We start from the raw sequence: 22,186 nt of genomic DNA, 5'->3' as shown, positions 1-22,186 counted from the left end.
AAAAGTGAGGCTATCTGATTGGTTGTTTTGAGGGATGGAAGTTTTCACCATGCAGAACCATGCAGCTGCCCTTATCGTGATTCAACTCTAACAATGTGCACCCTAAATTAATGCACAAACCGAAACAGTAACTCCTATGGCTCCTATGACCAGCAGCATTCCTTAGCTCTGGTTGTGAATGTTTTAATTTCATGGTTTTCTTGTGCAAGATAACATTAAATCCAGGTGAGGAATCATTAACAGGGTTTTTCTATTGAGGGGGGATGGTTGTGCTCAGTTGTGTCACAACCAGTCAAGGTGCATTGGCATACAATGAGTGTTTTTCCACTGCGCCACACAGCAAGGTAAGGTGTTGCAAGTGTGCTTCCCGCAAACCACAGCAGATGCTTGTCACCTGCAGCCCTTTTCAGCTCACTGTGGCTGTTTCCGCTTCTGCTGTTCCTCCCCTGCAATATTTAAATATATATTCCTCATCACCGTCATATCTGGCTGAGTTGTCCTTCTCACTCAGTGATAAGATAAAATAAAAAACACTCCCGTTGGAGTGCCCATGTAGAAATTGTTTGGTTTGCATCAGCAGTAATTTGATACATCTTCTTAACACCTGAAAGCAATCAGCAAAATAAAGCTAATATGTGAAACTGATGATGATGATGCTAAACTCCAAACTAGAGATTTGGGTAAAAGACAGAAACCAAGAACTGAACACAGAGTTAAACAATAAAACCTTCTCTCTGGTCACATTGCTGCACACACCAGCAGGAGACTGAGACTCCAGGCTGGTTGTCATCAGTAAGGCTGCCTTACAGGACGCCAGCAGCACAGCCCAGCACAGCTAACACCTGTAATTAATGGCTGTATATGTGGATATGCATGAAATCACGGTGTGGCTGATATTAAACCTACACAGGCTCATGGAAAAAACCCTACAAATGCATAAGGAATAGAGATCTCAAGATTTTGGCAGCTGTTTGCTCTGTGCAGGACATGTGACCTGCCGCTGTGGAGGATGGATGTTTACTCTTGTGAACGGAAAAAGCTGATAAGCAGTAATAGTCAAACAAATTTGGAAGCTGTTCACCTGATCGAGGAGTTGATTGTAGAGCTCATGACAGTTGTCAAAGATGTATTTGTATGTGGAGTCCAGGCAAGCCTTCACACAATCCTTCACCACCATGCTGGCTCTGGGTGGACTCTGCAGCTCTTGTACCTACACAGATACAAATATACATGCTTGATTAAAATGTATGCTTTCAGGGTTAGGTGTTCTCCTGGGCTGATCTGTCTCAGAAAAACAAATCGATTGCAACTACTTTATCTTAAATGCATTTCTATGTATATAACCCTCCAGCAGTGGAGTGATAATCTAATGATATTATATTACATGTTTAAAGTATTAATAAAAAAGATATAACTTGATGATGTAAAAAGGGCTACCTACTCGCATCCATTATGTATAAGATAAATGACATGAGGCCAGACTGGCATTGAGGTGCATGTTCAGTATATTCTATACTATACATTCACTGTAGCTCCTGTGTGTGAGCAGTGGTGCATGTACACAGTAAAGCCCAGCATGGGCATGGCACAGACTGAAAGCTTTGGTAACCTAAAGTGACAGTTTTCATTCCTTTGCTCACAGCTGCCATCTTAGCTATGCCTCAGTGCTCCAGTGCTACACCCCCACTCCCGCCAAAAGAACTGAATGGAGTGGGAGACATGTCGGCATACTGTTTGTGGAGAGGAAACAAGACAGAGCTGGAAGCATTTTGAACATGGAGGCTTACTGTAATATGCAGGTCAACACACATTACACAAACACAACCCCAATGCATAGGGATTGCGGTCGAAAAATTGTGCAACAATAAATCATTTAGATTTAAATGGTAAGTTGTGTTGGGACAAATGAGTTCTCAAGAATTATGGGTCTTGATTGATTTCACATATAGCAAACGTGGCTAAAATCAATCTGGGTTTATGTTTATAAATGAATGTTCACACATTTTACAGTCCAGACCTTGTATTGAAGGTTTCCGTCACTTAGTCAAGGGCACCTCAATGCTGTGATAAAAGTTTATGACTGGCATGTATTTTAGCGACACAAAGGTTACCTACTGTTGTGCTCTGTCATCATTTTTTGCAATGTTTGTGTTTCTTTCAATCGTTCTGAAATTGAGTGTCGTATTCTACTGCTGCCCTTCAAATTGTTTCCAGCCCGAACAAGCAACTCTCCCTCTCTCTTTCTATTACACTCATACACACAAGCTACCTTCATCCTGAAGAAGGTGATGCTGGTCAGCAGATCAACAGTAGACTTCAGATCTTGGAGTCTTTCTGGGTTTCCTGCAGGGAAATTATCCTGGAGTGAGAGAGACAGAGAGGGGAAAATAACATGAAGAGAGATGGACATCTCATTGAAAGCAGCCCTCTCACGTCACAAGCCCACACCCACCCACCCGCTACCACCCCTGACTCCCCACATCACATCGCTTAGGCCAAAACATTGAAATTGATTACAGAGCGACGCCCAGCAATCATAACGAAATGACTGTCTGTCTAATCGTTTAGTGGACAAGGGAGGTCTCTGCTGATGAAAACCGCTATTTCAGGGCCATGAAGTCATCAGGCAGTGCACAGCACCGTGACGGGGAGCATATAAAGTCCTGACAGCCCTGAGGAAAGGCATCACCGCCCCATACATTATCCTATTTCTCCAACTCTTTCAGTCCTCTAATAAAATTCTTCTTGTTTTCTAGCCCTTCTCTACCTTGTCAATAAAAGCACACAAGAGATTCAGGAAATGGAGCCAAATCTTCACAGCAACCTGTGGGCTTGACAGCACAAGAGTGGAGAGCTCTGTCAAGGCCGATCAGCAGAAGCCTCACATCTTCTGAATGTGAGCAGCTTTTTTTGTTTTGTTATGTGTTTGTTTGGCATATGATTGAAGATAATGATCGAGTTAAAAAACAACAACAACCACAAAACAGGAGCAGGACTTTTCAAAAATAATTGTCCAACACAAACTGGTAACTGGCCTTCAAAGCTAACCAACAGAGTGGAAACAAATGCAGATGGCCCACTAATGCCTCACAGACAGTCAGCTGTCTACTGAGAGCTTACAGTATATTTCTCTAGACACAGAATTATGAGGAATAGTCTAGTTTAGAGGTGAAAGTGTAGCCCCCAATAAAAACATGCTTAGCTGCCTCCAGGCAAACAAGCTTGACAAGCATCTTGCGCAGGCAAAAGTGGACCAGTTAAACTATATTTAGCTGCTGATGGTGAAATAAGACAGCAGCCAGTTTGCATCACTCTCTTTTCAACAAATAGTATAGTTATTGGGGTATTTCATCATGTGTTTTCAGCTTAAAGATTAAATTCATCTAAAATTTGGAAATGCAGTTGAAGAAACCTGAGGATCGTGACTCATCCAGACGCCTTTTCACAGAAATCCTTCAGCTATGGTACTGACACCTGTCTCACTCACAGCATGGAGCCCATAAGAGCCATCAGTCACTCACTACCCTTTCCCTCTCTGCTGACAGTGACATTTCTCCACAATAACCTCGTGTGTGTTTAGCCTTCAGACACAAGAGAAACAATCAGTCCCCTTTGGATGTTGTACTGTAGCCCCCACTGCAACCTTGAACGCTGCTGTCTGCACACACCCTGAAATCACAGTGCTGGAACAGTTATTGCAATAGTTCAAAACGTCTTTTATTTGCCTATTTTGTTTATAGGAATTGGATCTTTTTATAGAGTGAAACCAATTAAGAATGCAATGTGATTTTGCTGCTAAAAAGTAATTCTGAAAAATGAAGTCAGCTAATCCATTAAAGCACCTGCACCCCTGAAGTAATGTCCAACTAATCTGAGCTCTCTTGCTTTTCCAGTAGAAGCACTGACACCTCGATCAGAGAGCTGAAATGTGCAATTATCACTACTGCTAGTCTGCCTTCCAGTGATAGTGGAGGTGTGATCCACTGTTTGACTATAAAATGAACACAATAAAATGTTATATCATTTTCTATACATTTAAATGGACAAATGCTTCACAGTGTAGCCTTATCCAGTCTGTTAATTAACATGAAAAAGGCAATCCAGCTGTACAATTATGATGATTGAAGTTGAGGTAAGTCAAGTATTCACCGACTCTGTGGCTGCTGGGTTCCTCACAAAAACTAAATGTCTACTTACAAAATGTTATGATCTCATCAACCAATTCAATTTCATATTTGACAGCCTCTTTTGATTGCAAATAGTAAGGGTTCACAAAGGAGTATTCACTGTTAAATTTGTGATATTTTAAACTGATGCACAGCTTGTACTTGTGAACTGAATGTACTGTAAAATGTAATTCAGCCTCTCCCCATTGCTACAAATAAAAAAAAGCCTACAGTAAGTCCCTTGATGTAGAAATACTGCTCTCAAGGTTAGCTGTTTCTATAGAAGCAGCAACAAGAGTGAATAGAGCTGTGACTGGCTCTTACAGCTACTATGTCTGAGTATACAAAGACCAGTAATAACTCCAACTTCATCAGCAGAAGACTAAAGGAAAGAGGGACAGATTTATTACAGGCGGGCATACTAAAGAAACAAAGTATCCATCTCTGCGCCAAAAGTAGAGACAACATCAGCACTGCTGTCCAAAGATGACAGAAAGTCCATTATAAGATGGGAAGAAGACTGAGTGATGCTGATGAGCTTTTCCTTCTTTGTCGTCTACACTGAATACTTTGTGGGACCAGTGCCTACTCTGAGTGCTGAACTCAAAAAGTAACTGCTTATCATCAAATTAAAGAAAGGTCAGCAATGGTACAAGAAATCCACTTCAATTAACTACAGTATCCAGCTTCTTATAGGGCATAGCCTACAGAAAGTGAGAGTATTTCTGATCAGTCAACATGTAGTACTCCACATTGAATCAAGTGACAGTGACACACACACACACACACACACACACACACACACACACACACACACTGTTGTCAATGTGTTTGAGAAGCAAGGGAAGTGAAGTTTTTATGTATTTTTAATTGTTTGCCAGGATAATTCTTCAAAGATTTCCAGCCTCATGTTTCAAAATTCATTTTTCTCTTGTCTGTGAAAAAGAGAAAAAAAGAAAAGAAAAAGTTCTGCAGTTTCATGAAGTCCACTCCTAACTATTGCTACAGACAGCGCTAATCCTTGAGCATTAGATACTGTGCTAGAGGAGATTGACAGACAGATGAAACTTGCCACTGCTTGCTAATTAACCCAGTCAGTTAACACCTGACATAAAGATGCGTCTCCACATGCATCTTAAGTGACCACTTGTGATCGGATCACAATACGTCACTCAATATGTGCTTGCTGTTTTTAGTGAGTCTGACAATGACACACGGGTCTGTTGTCAATGTGTTTGAGTGTGTGAGCAAGACTGAAAGAATAAAGAGGGAGTGGAAGGGATATAAACTCAAAAGGATTGAAATAGTAAAATATTTTGAGGTTCATGATGAAACCGTGGTGGGACTAATTAGACTGTGGCAGAGGAAGGCAGTTGCGTAGGTTGATGCCCAGGACACATTTGCTGTCATACTATTAAAAGAATTTGGTCAAATGTGGTCTAGACCCCATCCAAATGTAGTCTGAGTGACTGAACCTCAAATGCATCATCAGGACACCCTGGATACATTCACACCTGAACTCAGATCACCAGAGATAGACATTGACTAGGTCTGAGAACCTTATGTAAGAGCAGCCATCAGTAACAACATGGTCGAGTGGACAGATGGATGCCATTCCTAACTGTGAGGCCCATGACAGATTGCTGGGAGTTTGCCAAGAGGCACCTCAACAACTCTCAGGCCGTGAGAAGTAAGATCCTCTGGTCTGATGAAATGAATATTGAACAATGTGATCTACTTTCCACAGAGTATTAATGGTGGAAACCAGGCATTGAGCATCACCTCATTAACGTCATCCTGATCCTCAAACACAGCCGTGGCAGCTTCATGCTGTGGGGATATTTTTCCATGACAGGGACTAAGAGATTAGTCAGGATCGAGGCAAAGATGGATGCAAGAAAATATGGAGTAATCCTGGGTGAAAACAAAGAGCTCAGGATCTGAGGTTCAGGGGGAACAAAGCAAAAACCTAAACCATGCCAACAAGAAGACACAGGGATGCCAGCAGGAAATTGTCTGAAAAACATCTGAATGCACTGTAGATACTGATGATGTAACAACAGGTCGAACGTTGGAAGTGAAACGGATGACCGTTTATTATGCCCTGTGCAGATTACAGTGGCTGAATAATGGCAGGTCAAATACCAGGGAACAACTGCAGTGAGTGCAGGTAATCATGTGTTAAAAGAGATCAAAAGCACTGAACTACAAACTGCCATGGGAACACTGTGACGGTCACCCTGACCATCCTGAGTTAATATGTACATCACAGAGTATAAGTCTGTGCTTATGTCATCATCCTTGCTATTGGACTAGGCTAAGAAGGTATGGTTATATGATTATTTATAATTTAAGAGTAGAACTTCCTGCATTTTTGACTTTGAATCCTTTGCCCTTTCAATAACTTTTATAATTCCTCTTTTTTTAGTCCGTCAGAGTTGGCACAGGTGCCTTATCTTGTGCACTCTATGAAAGGTGATACTGGCTTGTCTCCTGCGCTCGAATTTCCACATTGTCTGTCACAAATTTGAAAAGGGTTAGCTCAGGATTATTCAGGTTTTGCTCTGGAAAGAACTAGATTATCTTGAATATTTGCAACAATGCTGATGCAGCTTTGTTCCCTGAATATTCCCTTCGTCGAACAGAAAATAGAAAACTATATCTGTGTCATATGAGGATGACATAGGCTGGTTGTATGTCGTGCTATCATGGGAATGGCACTGATTTATGCTTTATCAGCTTTATGAACATCTCTGTGTAGTTGTACAGGTGTAGCTTAAAACAACTATTTCACTCTGTGGAGAAGGCTGCAGAGTCTTGTTTATCACACAGGATAAACCAGCTGTTTATATTAAGTAACCTTTTCTCTAAAGTCCCACGGTAATTCTGCAGTGAGTTCCTTTTTTAAGAGAATAGCACACACCTCCCAGGGGTGCTTGTTGAACAAACATCACTTTATATCAAACTAAACTGAGCCAGCCCAAATCCCTTGCAGCGTGTTCTGAATACTCAGATTTTATGTCCAGCCCAGAGAAACCCTTAAATCCCAGCTGGGACAGACAGCCTATACAAGGTGTCACTGTGCATGAGGGCTGTTAAAATAAAGTTTAAAGTGAAGAAACACATATGTAGCAAAATGCAGAGTGGCAGCAGCAGTGTGGGTCCCTCTCTGCTGATTCAGGCCCTCTGTTTTACAAAAGCAAACTCAATCCCCCTCAGAATGTCATTATAGGGAAATCCATACGGTGAGCGGGCGGAGGAGCCAGATCTGAATCTTATTACTGTCGAATAGCGGCAGGCTGGCTCTATGGGACGGCTTCAAAAAGTGAGAGTATGAACATTCTGTGTGAAATGTGTGTGTACGTGTGTACGCACGCGCGCGTGTGCATGGACCACTGGTCTGTGGCAGGCTTGACAAGAGAGCAGCAGGGCAGTGCTGGCAGGTGAAGCCAATGTGATATTCTGTGACTGGTCTCAGTGAAGGTTTTATCGCCCGACAGCCAGGCCATCTGAAAATACAAGAGGGCCATCTCTCCTTCACTTAACCCTCCCTCTCCCTCTCTGTCATCCACCGAGCGTGCTTCCTTCCATTCTTCATCTGCTCCTCCTCCTGTCTTTTCCAAATCCATCTCCTCTTCCCTACAGCTCTCCCTCTCTTTATCCAAATCTCCTCTCTAGCTCTCTCTCTTTTTCTCAGCTTGTTTCATCCACCGCTCTTTCCAAATCCTCTTTCTCCCTCCCTCACTATTTGCAACTTAATTCTGTGTCCCCCTTGAGTCCTTTCTCTTTCTCACTATGTACTGTCCCTTCTCTCATCCTGTCGATTTTGCCTTTGCAAGCAGACAGCAGGTCTACTGCTATCAGGGTGTGTCTCTGTAATCACATGTGGCTTCACACAGCGAGCTGTGACAAGGAGCAGGAGAACTAGAGCAATCACCCACTCGATGACACGCTGCCTTTTGTGTCACATTAAAGGTGAGAGGGTCATCTTTCAGTTACAGTTGAGCGTGTAACACCACCAGCTGGGAGGCAGTGTGGCGATGTGTGCGTCTTTGGCTGCTCAGGTGCATGTGTGAGTCAGTGAGCACCAGTAGGGATGCCTGCACATTTGGGGGAGGGTATTTTAGAGCTAGTGGTTTTGTCTGTGTGAAAGCGAGGCGGCGAGGGAGAGATAAAAGCATGTGTGCATGTCCGCATGCAGCACTCACGTTTGTATTATGTTCCTGCATGTGAGCTAAGGTGTATGTACATGTGTGTACATAGGGTCAGGCAAATCAGTGCCTGGGTGTGTTTGTGTGGTGGTGTGCGGTGGTGTGTGGTGTCTAACAGGATTACTCTCCTCTGGAATTGTTCTGGAAGATTATGTGCTGTATGTCACAATTTCAATCTGCCTGAGTAACATACTGAGGCATCCTTAGTGGCCTGAGAGAGGCATACTATATATTGATAGAGAAAAATGTATGGTTAGATAATTTGTGTATTTTTTTTAGGTTATTTAAAAAAGTTATTTGCATGTTTCCCTGTATCTTCAACAGTGGTTTACTTGTCTATCAAAAACACCCATTGTAAGATCAGCATCAAAATCCATTCTTCTACTCAACAAGATCTTTCTGCATCCAGGGATGGAGTAGCTCTCTTTTCACTCATGCAAGTTAGCATGCTGACCAACTAGCTCCAGCCCAGTCGGACTTTCAGTCACTTTCTATTAACAGTCACTGTAGCATCCAGGCTGCGCTGAAGACATAGCACTGTTCACAGGATATTATAACCTCTTGCCCTGTAAATGCAGTGATAACTGAAGCTTTGACCCTGGTGATGACTAAATGCTAATGTTAGCCACGTAGCAATAGTGACACAGTACAAATAGCTCCATTAATCTATAGCCTACCACTTGCTTAACTGGAACATTGTATTATATGTTTTGAGTGAAGGTCTTGTAATAGTGTTTGATTGATCTTTGAAATAATGTTCATCCTTATTAGGATTTAAATGTTAAATGCAATTTTACAGTTAGTTTAGGTATTATTTTGGTATGCCTTGGTTCTAATATTTTATTCCAGTTTACCACACAACTAAGCAGATTTAGTATCCATCAGTGAACATACGACAAAAAGAAAAAGTGCAAGACAACATGTGATGCAAGACTGTGCCAAACGGCTCATCACAAAGAGATTCATAGACACCGACTGCCTGTAGCCTGATAAGACCATCAAACGGTGACAGTCAGCAGTTTGCATCTCACACATACATGATATGTCTATAACAGGTCAGCCGTAAAATAAAATTCTCCATATAGAGCAGTACAGTCAAGCTTCCTTATGTTGCCTTATGCTCATCACTCACTGGAAATCACAACGCAAATGGCCGTGAAGAATGAAGCCATCTCATACGACAAATAGGTCTACAAGTGTGAACAACTCCAATGGGGGATGAAATGTCACTATGGCTGTTCTTATATAGCAAATGCATTTCCCAGAGGATGTGTAGGGGGAGGAAAAAATTAGGTTTTTTTTTATATATACAGGTAACTATGCATATCATATCTTTCTAATATTGTACATTGATAAGAAACCTAATGATTTCACATTCTGAAAGGTAGTGGAAATTCCTGCTGGACATTTATCTCATCCTTGCTTTCTGTGCTGCACTCACTTGTAGTCTGTAGTGTAGTTGGTTGTAGTACAGTTTGCATGGTTATCTAGCAAACAGTTAATAATATTATAATCATGAAGCCTCAAACTTTGGATACAGAAGCTTGAAAGCCAAAATATTAAGCATGAAGTGAAATAAAATATATATAAATTTTACTTAGTATGTCCTTTGTTTTTAAAGCTACCCCAGCCCTTACTACGAGGACTTTCATTTTGTGTTGATTTTAGCAACCCCTGTAGACAAAAGCGGTAGGTTTCTCTTTGTGGATCCTGATCCAGTATCAGCCATGATGAAAATATAGCAATGAAATTGAGCTCGGTTTTACTGGCTAGCGTAGCAACAACTCAATGCTAATTTATAGCCACGCCAGGTGTGTAAATCATTTCGTCCAGTGGCCCGACCCTACCACTGCCTCCAGAAGGTATAGTTACACTATTAAGAAATACTAGCTTATCCTTCCACAAATAGCCTCATTTGCTGTTGGAGGTCACACAGAGATATCAGCAGAAACTTTTTTTTTTGATGTTCTTCGTAGTTGCTTTAATAATAGCACTAGGCTAGCCAACATCAAATCATTCTACAGATGCTATTGAATATACATATATGAAGGTGCAAATCTTACAGATTTTACAAAGTGTCCAAAAACTCACTAGATGGTCTAATAAATGGACCACTGGGACCAGTATTTCTTGCGATGGCAAAGCTCCCCTTCACACATGCAAATTCAATTTATGAAATTTCATCCAGGACCCTCTTCCTGTTTTTGTTGAGCAACAATGCACAGCATGTCTCTGTCTCTGGGTCTTTTTGTGTGTAATCAAAGATTTTTATTAGTATATATTTCAAAAATCCCCCATGATATCACAGTTTAATGCCACAGTCTTCAAAACCATATACTAAATGCCACAAGTGTGGCACGAGACATTACCAAATGCCATTGGTGTGACATCAACATATCTATGACATTTACCTCAGCATAATCCTGATATTAAATGTAAAACATTACACATGGCATTAATGTGGATCCTGTGGGAGCGCACCGTAAGATTCAAAGGGGGCATAAAATACAGATTGAGTTGAATCCAAGAAGGAGAAGAATCCAGTCAATAACCATGTTTTGAGGGCAACAGACGCAAATTTGGCATTAAATGCAAAGTGTAAATGGATTGCTGCTGCATGCCAGATAACGAAAGCACACAGTGTACTGTAAACAGAGTTGAATCAAACTAGAAGCCTGTATCAAATCAAGCAGATGGCAGGTGGCTTTAATGGCAACACTTCAGTCAAAATGGCACGCAACCTGCATTTTCACTGAAAGATTTTGCTTGCAATGTGTAAAACAGAGACACATTTTAATATCCAATGAGAATGCAGTCCCACCAGGCAATATGTGGACAAAACTTAAACTTAAAAAAAACAACCAAAAAACTTATTTTCGAGTGACAGAAGTCCCATGAACGAAGATTTTAAAAAAAACACTTGTACATACCCGATATTTAGAGAGATCGATCCTCAATGAGTTATGAAGTTGATCCAGTAATTTGACGAATTTCTCCCTCTGTCAGGAAAGAAATTACATCAATCAGTTCAAAGTGTCACCACACCCAAAGCACTGGGCCTAAAAATTTATAACTGCGTGGACCATAGCACTGCTTTGTCTACAGTGATTCATTTGTACTTCCTGGAACAAATTTTTGTGATTTACTTTTGTGCCAGACTCTATCAAATATTACTTGATGCCTTGCAACATTAGCTTATTAAAAATTCAATCAGAAAGCACTGGCTACCTCTGAGATTTTGTCGATTTCAAGTGCACAACCTATTTTAGACAAATAACTGAAAAATGATTAAAGGTAGGGTTGGAGATCCTGGAAAAACGGTTCTAGCAGGCCACATTTTTCATACACACGTCAAAAGTCCAAGCCCCTTTCCTCAGACTTCTCTCTGAAGCCACACCTCTAGAGCGCAGGAACACGCAACGCTTGTTCGGTGTTGTTGGGTTCACGTCAAGGTGAAGCCGCGAAGGTGTCACTTTCCTGGTACGATCAAATGTAATCCCAATGTGAGCGACGCTGCTTTCCGTGATACTGTCGCGTGTCACTGTGCAGCATCGTTAACTTTTCTCCAGCTTTTTCTCATGGCTCAGTGAAAGAAAACACCTAACATCATAACAAAGCCATCCAGCATCACGCTTAGCGGTAGATTGCCACCTACCAGACTTCAATGTGGTACACTGGATCACTGGCATTTTCTTTTCCAAGGTCGTAACTCGTTGAAGACTCTGATTGCGCATGCGTTTAGTGCAGTAGAGCAGTAGGGAGGGACAGAAACGGCAGCTTGATTGACACATCACGATCCAATTGACTTTAACATCGTGTTCAAGATGATTACATCATGTTTTTACAGGATTGTCCGTCCCCCGGGTGACTGACTTTTTTCATTTTTGTGAAAAAGCATTTAATTAATTGGTTGCAATCAGAGTGTGAAGAGGATTTCAAACAGCTTAGTAAAAATGCTCCAGAATAGGATCTCCAACCCTACCTTTAACTATAGCAAAAAGGAGTGATGACAAAAAATGAGACAGAACATAAGATAGTAACAGGTGTTATTTAAGTCTTGACACTGGACACTACACATTTTTATTCAGCATTAGACTACAAGATAAGAATAGAAGCACTTACTCCAAAGTTAGATGCAGCAAATCGGTCAGAAGCAGAGGCAGTGGTTGTGGTGGTGGTGGTGGTGTGGGCGAAGTAGGCATTGATATTAGCAAGCAGATTGCTCATCACTGCTGGCACACCAGGACACATGTATTTGGCGGACAGACAGGAGAAATGCCTGCAGGGGAAAAATAAACAGCTATTATTCAATGTAGCATGAGGGACAGTGATGAGGACATTCAGGGACAACATGGATCAGTAAACAAACATACAAAGAAAACAATATACAATATAACAAGATGAGACTTGATGTCAACTAGACACTTGAAGAGAATGAGGAAGCAATCAATGTGCCCTTCAGAAACTCTCAAAATCCATGAGTACACAGCGCTGAGAAAGATTAAAAGAAATATTTTTCATCACTAAGATAACTTTTCCTTTCAGTATAGAGTATGGCTCAAAAAGCTGCCATATGGTATCTCTCTATTCAGAAACCACAGCAGTAAAAAACAAAAGGCAGGGCAGCGATATTCCAGTATGTCTTCATCATTTAACCTTGTAACTCGTTAACAGAGAGCATATTTTCAGTGCTCCATACAATTACTTCTGCTGGATGAGTTAGTGCATTAGAAGTTCACTGCTCCGCCCATGTAGAAAAAAGTGTCTTTAATGATTATCGGTAGCAAATAATGCAATGCATCAAAGCCGTTTAACCTACTATCAACAACATAGAGCTGCAAAGTAATAGATGGAGTAAGTCAGACAGTGAATCAGTTGTTCCAATGGGAACTAAGATATCATCATATCCACAGGACAGGAAGAGAGTTGTGTATTTTACTTTGTCACTTTGAACTTATTTGTTTCTCTTACTCTTTAACAAATACCATGAGACAAACCAGCACAGTGTGCACACTTGAGGTGAATCCACAAGTCAGCCAAGCACAAACTTTACCTCAGTACACTGCAGTGTGCTAAAATTACTCAAGCCATCTCTCCCTGAGGAGGGATTGAAGCAGGGGTCTTTCACTGCTGCAAACCTGGTGTCCTCTGTTTAAAGAAATCATATTTCCCTTTCTCCTGTCTCCACTAGCATTCTAACTCCCTCTGACTTTAAACCACTTTCAAGCAACAAATGCACTTGCCACCTCATATTTACCACAATCTCTCTCTTTCGCTCCCTCCACACACACACACACACACACACACACACGCAACAGCATAACCCAGCAATAATTAAGTGCTGGAGCCTGGGAGACCTGGTTTGAGCAGAGATCTCTGCCTGAGTCAAGAGCATAATGTTCATTTTAACCCTGCAAAACACTGGACAAAGTGTGTTAGTGTGTGCAGAGAACACTGAGACAGCCTCCCAGCTCCATCCTCATTCCTACAGCTCAGAAAAGATTGTGCAGATAGAATACCAGATATAAAGAGAAAATGCTTATGCATAATAATCTGTATGTTTATTCAAAAGCAGCAGACAATGTATACATAAGGGCTTCCTTCTCAGCCATCGGCGTGACCCACAGCAAGCAAACATCTGGATGCACTGGATGCTTTTTACAGTACAGTAAAGATGCCTGAGAGATTAAAGTGAGAATGAGTGGGCGGGGATATGCATTAAAGATATAAATATATGGAAAAACAATTAGGTTGCTCATTAACTTTGTTCTACATTCTATGATCTTATTGTCAAGCCGAAAAGCTGGTCATTTATATTGTTTACAACTTCAGTTTAAAATGCTGTTGTGAAACTGTAGGATGATATACATTGGTACTGACTTTAAAATGAGACTTTAATATGAGAAATCTATGATATTAACATTTAAATGAATATTTTTTATTTCACGAATAGTGATATTAGTTTCACAAAGATTGTGCAACTAATATCATCTTGCTCAGTGAGTCATTGCTTCATAAAGCCAAAGTGTTAGGTACTGAGTTATGTGGAGTAATGATTACAGATTTACTCCCCCCTTCCGATGTGCAAACCCATGCATGCGCACACACACGCGCAAATAGAAACACAAACACGCTCTCTTCGGGAGGCCTATTTAATTACTTTGCTTTCAGCCTCCAAATTACCCAGGAGCACTTGGGGTTAGGCGAGCAAGAGAGTGATGCAGAGAGAGTGATGATGGCATCCGCTGAATTCCCATGGCGCTTTTAGAGCTGGATCTCCTGAGCCAATTTTCAAGAGGGAGACGTTGCTTGTCCTATCATAACCCCTGCCTTGGTTTTTACCAGTGGATGAGATTTACAATACGCACAGACAGACACGCACACACACGCACACGCCTGTATCATTTCATGGTCTTAGATAGCTGTAAGAAATGGGAAAAAGATGACGAGAGACAGGGACAGAGAAACAGAGGGGTGGGAGGTGTAGAGAGTAGGGAGTGCTGATGGAGTGAGATGAAGAAAAACGACCACAAGGGATGGGGTATGTTGGTGGTTGTTGTGGCAGGGGGTGGGGTGGCACAGGAGGGTGGGAGTGCCTTTGCAGCTGCTGTGATTTATGCAGCCATCATGTCAGGAGTGACTGGGAGTCAAGGTTCTGTGAAACAGGGAGGAAGGGTCTTTCATAAATTCCTGATGAAGCATAATAAGAGCAGATATGAGAAACGCAGAGCTTAAATAAGGTTCAAGCCTGAAGCATTAACTCCACCTGAGAAAGTTGGTAATAAGGCCACTTACTCCTTCACTCGTCTACACTTAAATAACCCAGCAATTCTTCATCTGCTGCAGTATACTCTGTCACACTGAAACAATAGTCTGTCACCTGGCAACACCACAACTCCATACCAGTGTGCAGCACCAAAGCTATCAAACACGACTCACTCGTTTTATTTATATACACACATGTTGCTACAGCAGTTGCACTTATGTGGACACAATGGCTGATAACGTGGGATGTGTGGGATGTTTAAGAATCATCAAAACAGCTAAACTAAGCTTTAGAGGGCTCACAACAGAAACCCAGTGATATGTTTCAGACATGTGACCAGTAGGAAGATGACAAAGGACACAGTACATCCAGATCCAGTGGTCTCATTTCACAACATAACATTAGACACCATCCAATGCAAGACTATTTTATGCTACTACAGTTTAAGCACTTCTTGATTTTAAGCGATTTCAGGATCACGAAGCAAAACCGTTTTACAATATTGCTTCATCTCAGCTACACACATGGCCGGATTTCCAAACATGAAAGCACAAATTTAAACTGCACTTTGCCAACACAATCTGTGTGTAATTAGACTCTGATTTACTAAGGCAGCAGCTAATTACATAGTCAGCTACTGGGACTGCCCAACAAGTGCACTCTGCAGAGGACAGAGAGCTTAAAAGGTGATCTGAGATTTAAAACATCTGCTCAAACTCTAATCACAATGTAATGGTGAGGCAAGAGGTATTCCTTATCCCATTATTACTCCCTGAATTACTGAAGTCAGAGGCAAACAATGGACAAGAGTCTGAGTCCAAACAAAAGCTGTGATTGTTGATGTTTGTATTTGAAATTAACAAACTGGCAGGTTATGACAAAACTGAGTGCAACAAAACTGTATCATCTAGCAATAAGTGTATTGTTTTCGAGGTAAAGTGTAGGGTATGTGATCTTATGACCAGCAGTGCAGGAAATTCAGGCTCCAGAGTGCAACGTCAATGCAACGTAAGCACACCTTCAATTCCAATTAAGGAAAATTCCACGGTAAAGGTCATAAGAGCCGAAGCCACAGCCTGACCTGGATTGTGTTTTATCTAACAAGGATCCACACGGTAATGAATTACCAGAACAATAAGACACGAGATTTCACGGCTTCATAAAAATCGGAGCGGGAGCAAGGAGGAGGAATCCAAGAAAAAAAACAATTACTCACAAAAAATGAAAAGCAGCATGATGAATACTACCTGCACATTCTTTGGTCACATGGAGAGTGGGAGTGGGCGTATGAATGCAAAAAACTCACATTACACGATGAATGCAGATCTATATACCTAAATACTGAATGAAGAGATGACTCCCTGTCATGTGTTTGACAGGAGAGGAATTTGTCCAACATGCCACACACAATGCAAAAATCATCACGTAATCTGGAAAGGAGAAAACCAGAAAACCAGTGGTGTAACCTCAGAGGATTTTAAAGCTGAACGTAGAGCAACAAAAACCCCTCCAGCAAAAAGCAGTTGAAAAGATACATCTGTGAAAAATAACAGAACATCTTTTCACAGATTTGTGCAGGGCTGGTGTTATCCATGTATAGGAGAATATATTTGGTCTTCTTCATATATAAAGGCATCCACAATATCAAGAGTTTATTGCCTTTTCTTATAGTTGGTTATTTCATCCAGGCCTTTAATTAGAGTTTAAAGAGCTTCAAAACATTTCAATGTATGGCTTCATGATTCTTAGTCTTTGGCTAAAACAAATACAATTGCATTAAATGGTCTGGATTTGTAATTATTTAAATAACACTAATCCAATTTGGTGATACTGATCAAGCTGAGTGCACTCAGTTTTGTTGAATAAGGGGAAGGTCCAGAAGAATGCAAGGTTGGTCTGAGGTGTCTGTGAAAAAAATGAAAAAGCCAGAAATATTAAAATATTCCCACATGAGGGGTCAATGATTATCACTCCAAAAATTCAGATTACGTGTGTAATTTAAGGCTAGCAGCTGAACAGAATTTGTTTTAAGATGGTGTTTAAATAGGAAAGTCCTTTGGTCACATTGTGAAGTGCTTCTAGTGTGAGAAAACAAAAATGGGCATGCTCAAAAGCCTGTGGTACAAATCTAATGCCATCAATTTACTGACTTTAAAGGGTAGCGCAGGTACACTCTCCACAGACGAAGCAGATTTCCTCTACAACACCAATTTGAAAGTCTCCCTTTTGAAGAAAAACTTGAGGATAAAAGCCTTAATAGCTACCCAAACTGAGCAACATAACAGCACATAGAGGGGAACAGTTGTGCTCAGACAGATTATTACTTGAATTTATTTAGCTGGTTTTGAATCTGTCTAAAATAGCTGTTGTTGCTATGAGACATACAGTAATGACATGCTTAGATGCTCACCAGAAAATATAGCTTACAGAAAAAACAAGCTCTGCAACCAGTGCTGACTGAGTAAAAAGCCTTATCTTACTGTCCCCAACTTTGGTGACCTCAAAGTAATCTCAGACTAGAGCAGATGGACGATGACCCAAGTAGCAGTGGCCAAATGTAACTAAAATAGTTCCTGATCAGCTTAGTGAACATCAAGTTCAAGTATAATGTCCATCGAGCCACAGCTCCCTGAATGCTCCTTGTCATATGGTTGGACCGTCTGCTGGAATACAGTAATACTGTATTTAACCAATGCACAACAGTTGACAGTGTCCCATCTCCATGTATTCAAGTGGTTACATTACAAATCTTACATTAGAAACACTGTTTCTGAAAATCACATATTCTTATGTCTACTGTATAAAACACCTGTACAAGAAAAAGTTGAAGTTTCACGTAAGGTTACATGCATGCTGCAGATTCTGCAGGGGTAACCAACACATCAACACTGCATAGTAGTGTAACATTGCATGACCTTGATCAATACTTAATGATTCTGGTGATGTGTCTCTGCATGTGTAAATGGAGCAGGGGAAACGGAGAGAGAGAGAAAGAGACAGATTTGTGGATGGACAAAATCAGAGAGGATCAGAGAGACAGAAAGAAGGGGAAATGAGATTGTTTATATGTGGTCACAATCAATGTGACCAAGGCAGGACCTTTTTTTTTTCCAGGGGAGCAGCAATTAATCAATCAAACTTAGGAGCTCAATAGTTTCCTAAGCTCTAATTCTGCTGAGGAGACATTTTTACTACTCTTTTCCTTCTGCTCTCCTTCTCTCTTCTCCTTCTCCCTTTCACTCTGTCGAATGAGACAGTGACTGAACGGTGAGGTAAAAGGCCATAGATCAGGGTGGTACTAACGTCATAGCCTGATAGATGGACTCCACTCCGTATCTCATGGCGAATTCATCCACTATCTCCTGAGACACGTCGTCATAGTAGACCTTCCACGCCTCGTCCCCTTTCACCTGTGGGATCTTCACTACCCCGCTGTTCTTCACCTCGGTCAGGTAGTGGAACAGGTTCTGTGAGTGGCACGAGAGATAAGACGCAACAGGTTATGGTGATGGAGCACAGTGTCACAACAAGTAATAAAAGAGGCATTTCTTTGTGCAACGTATGGCAGCAAATACAGACCCTTATCACAGCTGGAGGCATGTTTGCACAGTGCAGTCACTGGTACAGTAGTTTGTCAGAGTACTCACAGCAGTTTATAATTTTTTTACTAAGTGTCCCTGCAAACGCAATACTCCATCTCCCCAATCATTAATTTTGCATAATGTTGAATCACATCATGAAGGTTACCTCATGTAAACAGGTGTACTGGCCGTGAGGAGGAACCACATTCTCCTCCCCTTTCATTTCCACGCTGATCTTCAGTCTGATGGCACCAGACACAGCAGACTTGTCTGTCCTCTTATCTGAAACACAAAACTTATATTAGTGACTTCTAGTTTCAATCTACCTGCAAAATAAGTTGTGATGTTAAAGTATCATTTTTTCCCTTAACCCCAACAGCATGGCCCAAGATGTCCACCACTAACCGCAGACTAGTATTATCAGTGGTCAAAATGATTTGCTGTAAAAGAAAATGGATTGAAGCTTTTCTTACTGAATTTTCTGATCTTTGAGATCCTTTGGGGCCTCTGTTTATTTTTTCATCATCTAAGAAAACACCTAGCAACAGATCATTTCACTTGTTGCTTTTTGGACAGTCTGGATGTGAATGAGCCCCTTACTTTTTCAAAGAGATAAGAGGCTGAAACCAGCTGACAATAAGCAGAATCCAAATACCACGTGGTCCGTACTGTTCCCTATGGACCCCAGGAAGATTAGTGGTCGCCAAGGCGGCAGCTAATGGGGATCCATGTAATAAACAAACAAACTAGTCTTGTTCAGCAGGAGTCAGTACATCAGTCTCCCTGACTTCTTCATCCTAGATGATGCAGTACACTTACTAATCACTGGGAAGACGAGACTAGATTTTTAGGTGTTTCTCTTCGCAGTTTCTGAATTGTACATCACTGGGTCTGAATTCAAACTGTTCTCCAGGTAGATGGAGGAACAAGTAAAAGATAAATGTTGTAACATTTAGTAAAATAGCTCAAGCACACACACATAAATGACCCCACTCAGTGATACAATGTACAGTTCAATAAACAACATTATTGTCCCCCTCCACAGAGATTTGCCCTTGACCACACCATGGCAGCAAGACATATAAAACACTAAGAGATTAAAAACAAAAGACATTTATGACATCATCTGAAACACAAAACATTAATGACATGACATCATGTCCTGAAAAGGTTAATGACATCACATCTATGAACCGAGCCTTGCTGCAAAAATAAATAAGTACTTGCATGAGCAATGTCACCATCAACACAGCCAGGCACATAGATGCATAAATGCAGGTATATGACAGCTCAGAGAGCTGGTGCCTTCACAGCTGCAGGGGTTTGTCAACTTCAAATGCCCACCCTCTGTGCTCTCATATTCTTGACAAATCATCTCCTCTGTGTCAATTAGGGACATTTCCTTTTACAGTTAGTCGGTCAAGAGACAGACAAGTGAAAAATAATAACGTGACAAAGCGAGAGAGAGACTAGCACTGTAAACACAAAAGCCCAGATTGAAGAGGAGCTGAAGAGGCTTAGAGAGGAGAGCAGCTGGAGGGGGGGGTGACACCCACACCAGCAAAGGCCTGTTTAGACATTCATTGTGGACATTTAAAAAGGCACAGAGCAGCAGCGGTGGGCAGGGGTCACTATTACCACAAATTGCTTCCTTTTAGCTAGAGAGGCAAACAGAGACAGCCCCCGCCAGTCATAATACTTCAACAGAAGTAGGAGCTCCCATTACGCTGCCATTCAACCTCATGCAGGATGGTGAAACCAGTGATGTATGAGAAGAAACTGTGAAACGACCTGCATTAACAGAACCAGTACCCAAACTGAACCACAGCTCTCTGTGGCTTATTGGTATATGGACATTAATGATAACCTCAACTGGAGGACAACCCTTTCTACGCCCAAACATCAATCTTCATATCTTGTCATTGTTGACAGGGTAATGGGAGTAGTGGAGGAGAAAACAAGTATCAATAGCTGTAGTACTGGCTGGTCCGGACTGAATGTCTGGTCACTATGTGCTAATTTCAGAAAAAACAGGATTCTATATTTGCCATTAAACTTGATAGCCTGGTAAACATTCACAATGTTCAAACACGACAACCCAGTTTGAAAGATAGGGTTTCTGTTGCTTTCCCAAGCTGAGAGAACTCCAGTTTTTTCATGTATTGCTGTTTTCCTCCTGCTGCATGTCTTGAAATAATATTCAATCAAGACATGAGAATCTAAGCAATTTGTGCTACATGGATGAAAAGCAATTTGTAGAAAATGATTTTATATTACTCCGAGTAAGGTGTTGAAACTATTTTTTCCTCTAATGGTGATTATATAAGAATTAGTATCAATCTTCAAACAATCACTAATAAAGGCCCAAGTATAACTGCCACCATGATTTGAAATTGGTCAGCATCTCATCAGCTAAAATGGGTAACATACCAAGATTGTACCAAACGTCCATCTCTCCGCTCAGAGTGCGAACCTCGATGATGGTCTGGCCCAGGAAATCATCCGACTCACGCTTGAAGTGCTGCTTCACCCGTGATTTGATGTCATCATCTTCATCCCACACACGCACCTTGATGCGGTCAGTGGCGTTGTGACATTCACTGCAAGTTGGAAGATGATTATGTCAGGTCAAAACAAACACAACAACATAATTGCTGACGGTGTATTCAGTGACCACTCGCTGGGCAAAGGTATTCAGTGGAGCAGACTGACAAGTGAAATGAACAATTCAAGCATAAATGTGAATTCAGAGACAGAAGTTTTGATTTAAAACAGCGAATGTGTGTATTTGTGTGTCCATATGGACGGGTATGAGTGAGTGTGCATGACTTCAATGTGATCTGTTCTGCCTGGCAGGAGGAATTACCCCGAGACACTGCGTGACCTTTACTGTGCATCTTTGTATTTTTATTCTCTCTCAGTTCCTGCTAAGATCATCAAGAAAGAGTTGAATGCTTCACAAAAATGGCTGTAGCATTCACAGTGAAGCTACATCTCCGTCTCTCTGGTCCTACTTGCGTTAATGTAGCTGGCAGACGTTTCACAGTAAAAAAAAGAAAAGAGGTGGCCAAAGCACTTAGCTTCAGATGGGGTTGGACTGTTTGGCTCTGGAATTAAAACCGACAGATTACATTTTGTTTCAACGACATCTTGGGTGTGACAGCCAGAGAAAAAGCATCTGCAGTATTTTTTTTTGAATAATCCGTTTCTGGGGGAAGTACTAGTTGTTGTTGTTGCTGCTACTGCTGCTGCTTTAGTCTGGGACTTAACTTTCTGCCAAGCACACAGTAATGTAATGTACTGCTCTATTAATCTACATCCCTGTAGTAACTGTGTCCCTGTGTCACTATTTTCTAAGATAACATTACTTTTCTTACAGGAACATCAGCACGAACTACAATCAGAAACCAGAGAAGTGATGCTGGAAAACTCATTGCATAAATGAATCAAAAAAAAAAAAAA

General features: G+C 41.2%; 1 protein-coding gene across 2 annotated transcripts in view; it reads right to left on the bottom strand.

Moving 5' to 3' along the window:
* Window positions 1–22,186, bottom strand: part of unc13c (unc-13 homolog C (C. elegans)) — a 111,535-nt gene that overhangs the window by 45,906 nt on the left and 43,443 nt on the right. For both annotated transcript variants that reach the window (XM_085764924.1, XM_085764934.1), the window contains exons 10-16: window positions 21,155–21,324; window positions 18,891–19,006; window positions 18,447–18,610; window positions 12,500–12,656; window positions 11,308–11,376; window positions 2,270–2,359; window positions 1,082–1,210 (exon numbers count right to left, since the gene is read on the bottom strand). In XM_085764924.1, coding sequence (XP_085621050.1) covers window positions 1,082–1,210; window positions 2,270–2,359; window positions 11,308–11,376; window positions 12,500–12,656; window positions 18,447–18,610; window positions 18,891–19,006; window positions 21,155–21,324 — 895 coding nt within the window. The remainder of the gene's footprint in view (window positions 1–1,081; window positions 1,211–2,269; window positions 2,360–11,307; window positions 11,377–12,499; window positions 12,657–18,446; window positions 18,611–18,890; window positions 19,007–21,154; window positions 21,325–22,186) is intronic.

Source organism: Trachurus japonicus, chromosome 3 (genome assembly GCF_045865225.1).
Source record: "Trachurus japonicus isolate A0001 chromosome 3, Traja_1.0".
Lineage (NCBI taxonomy): Eukaryota > Metazoa > Chordata > Actinopteri > Carangiformes > Carangidae > Trachurus > Trachurus japonicus.
Note: the sequence above shows the minus strand (reverse complement) of the source record. Positions and strands in the feature narration are given on the sequence as shown.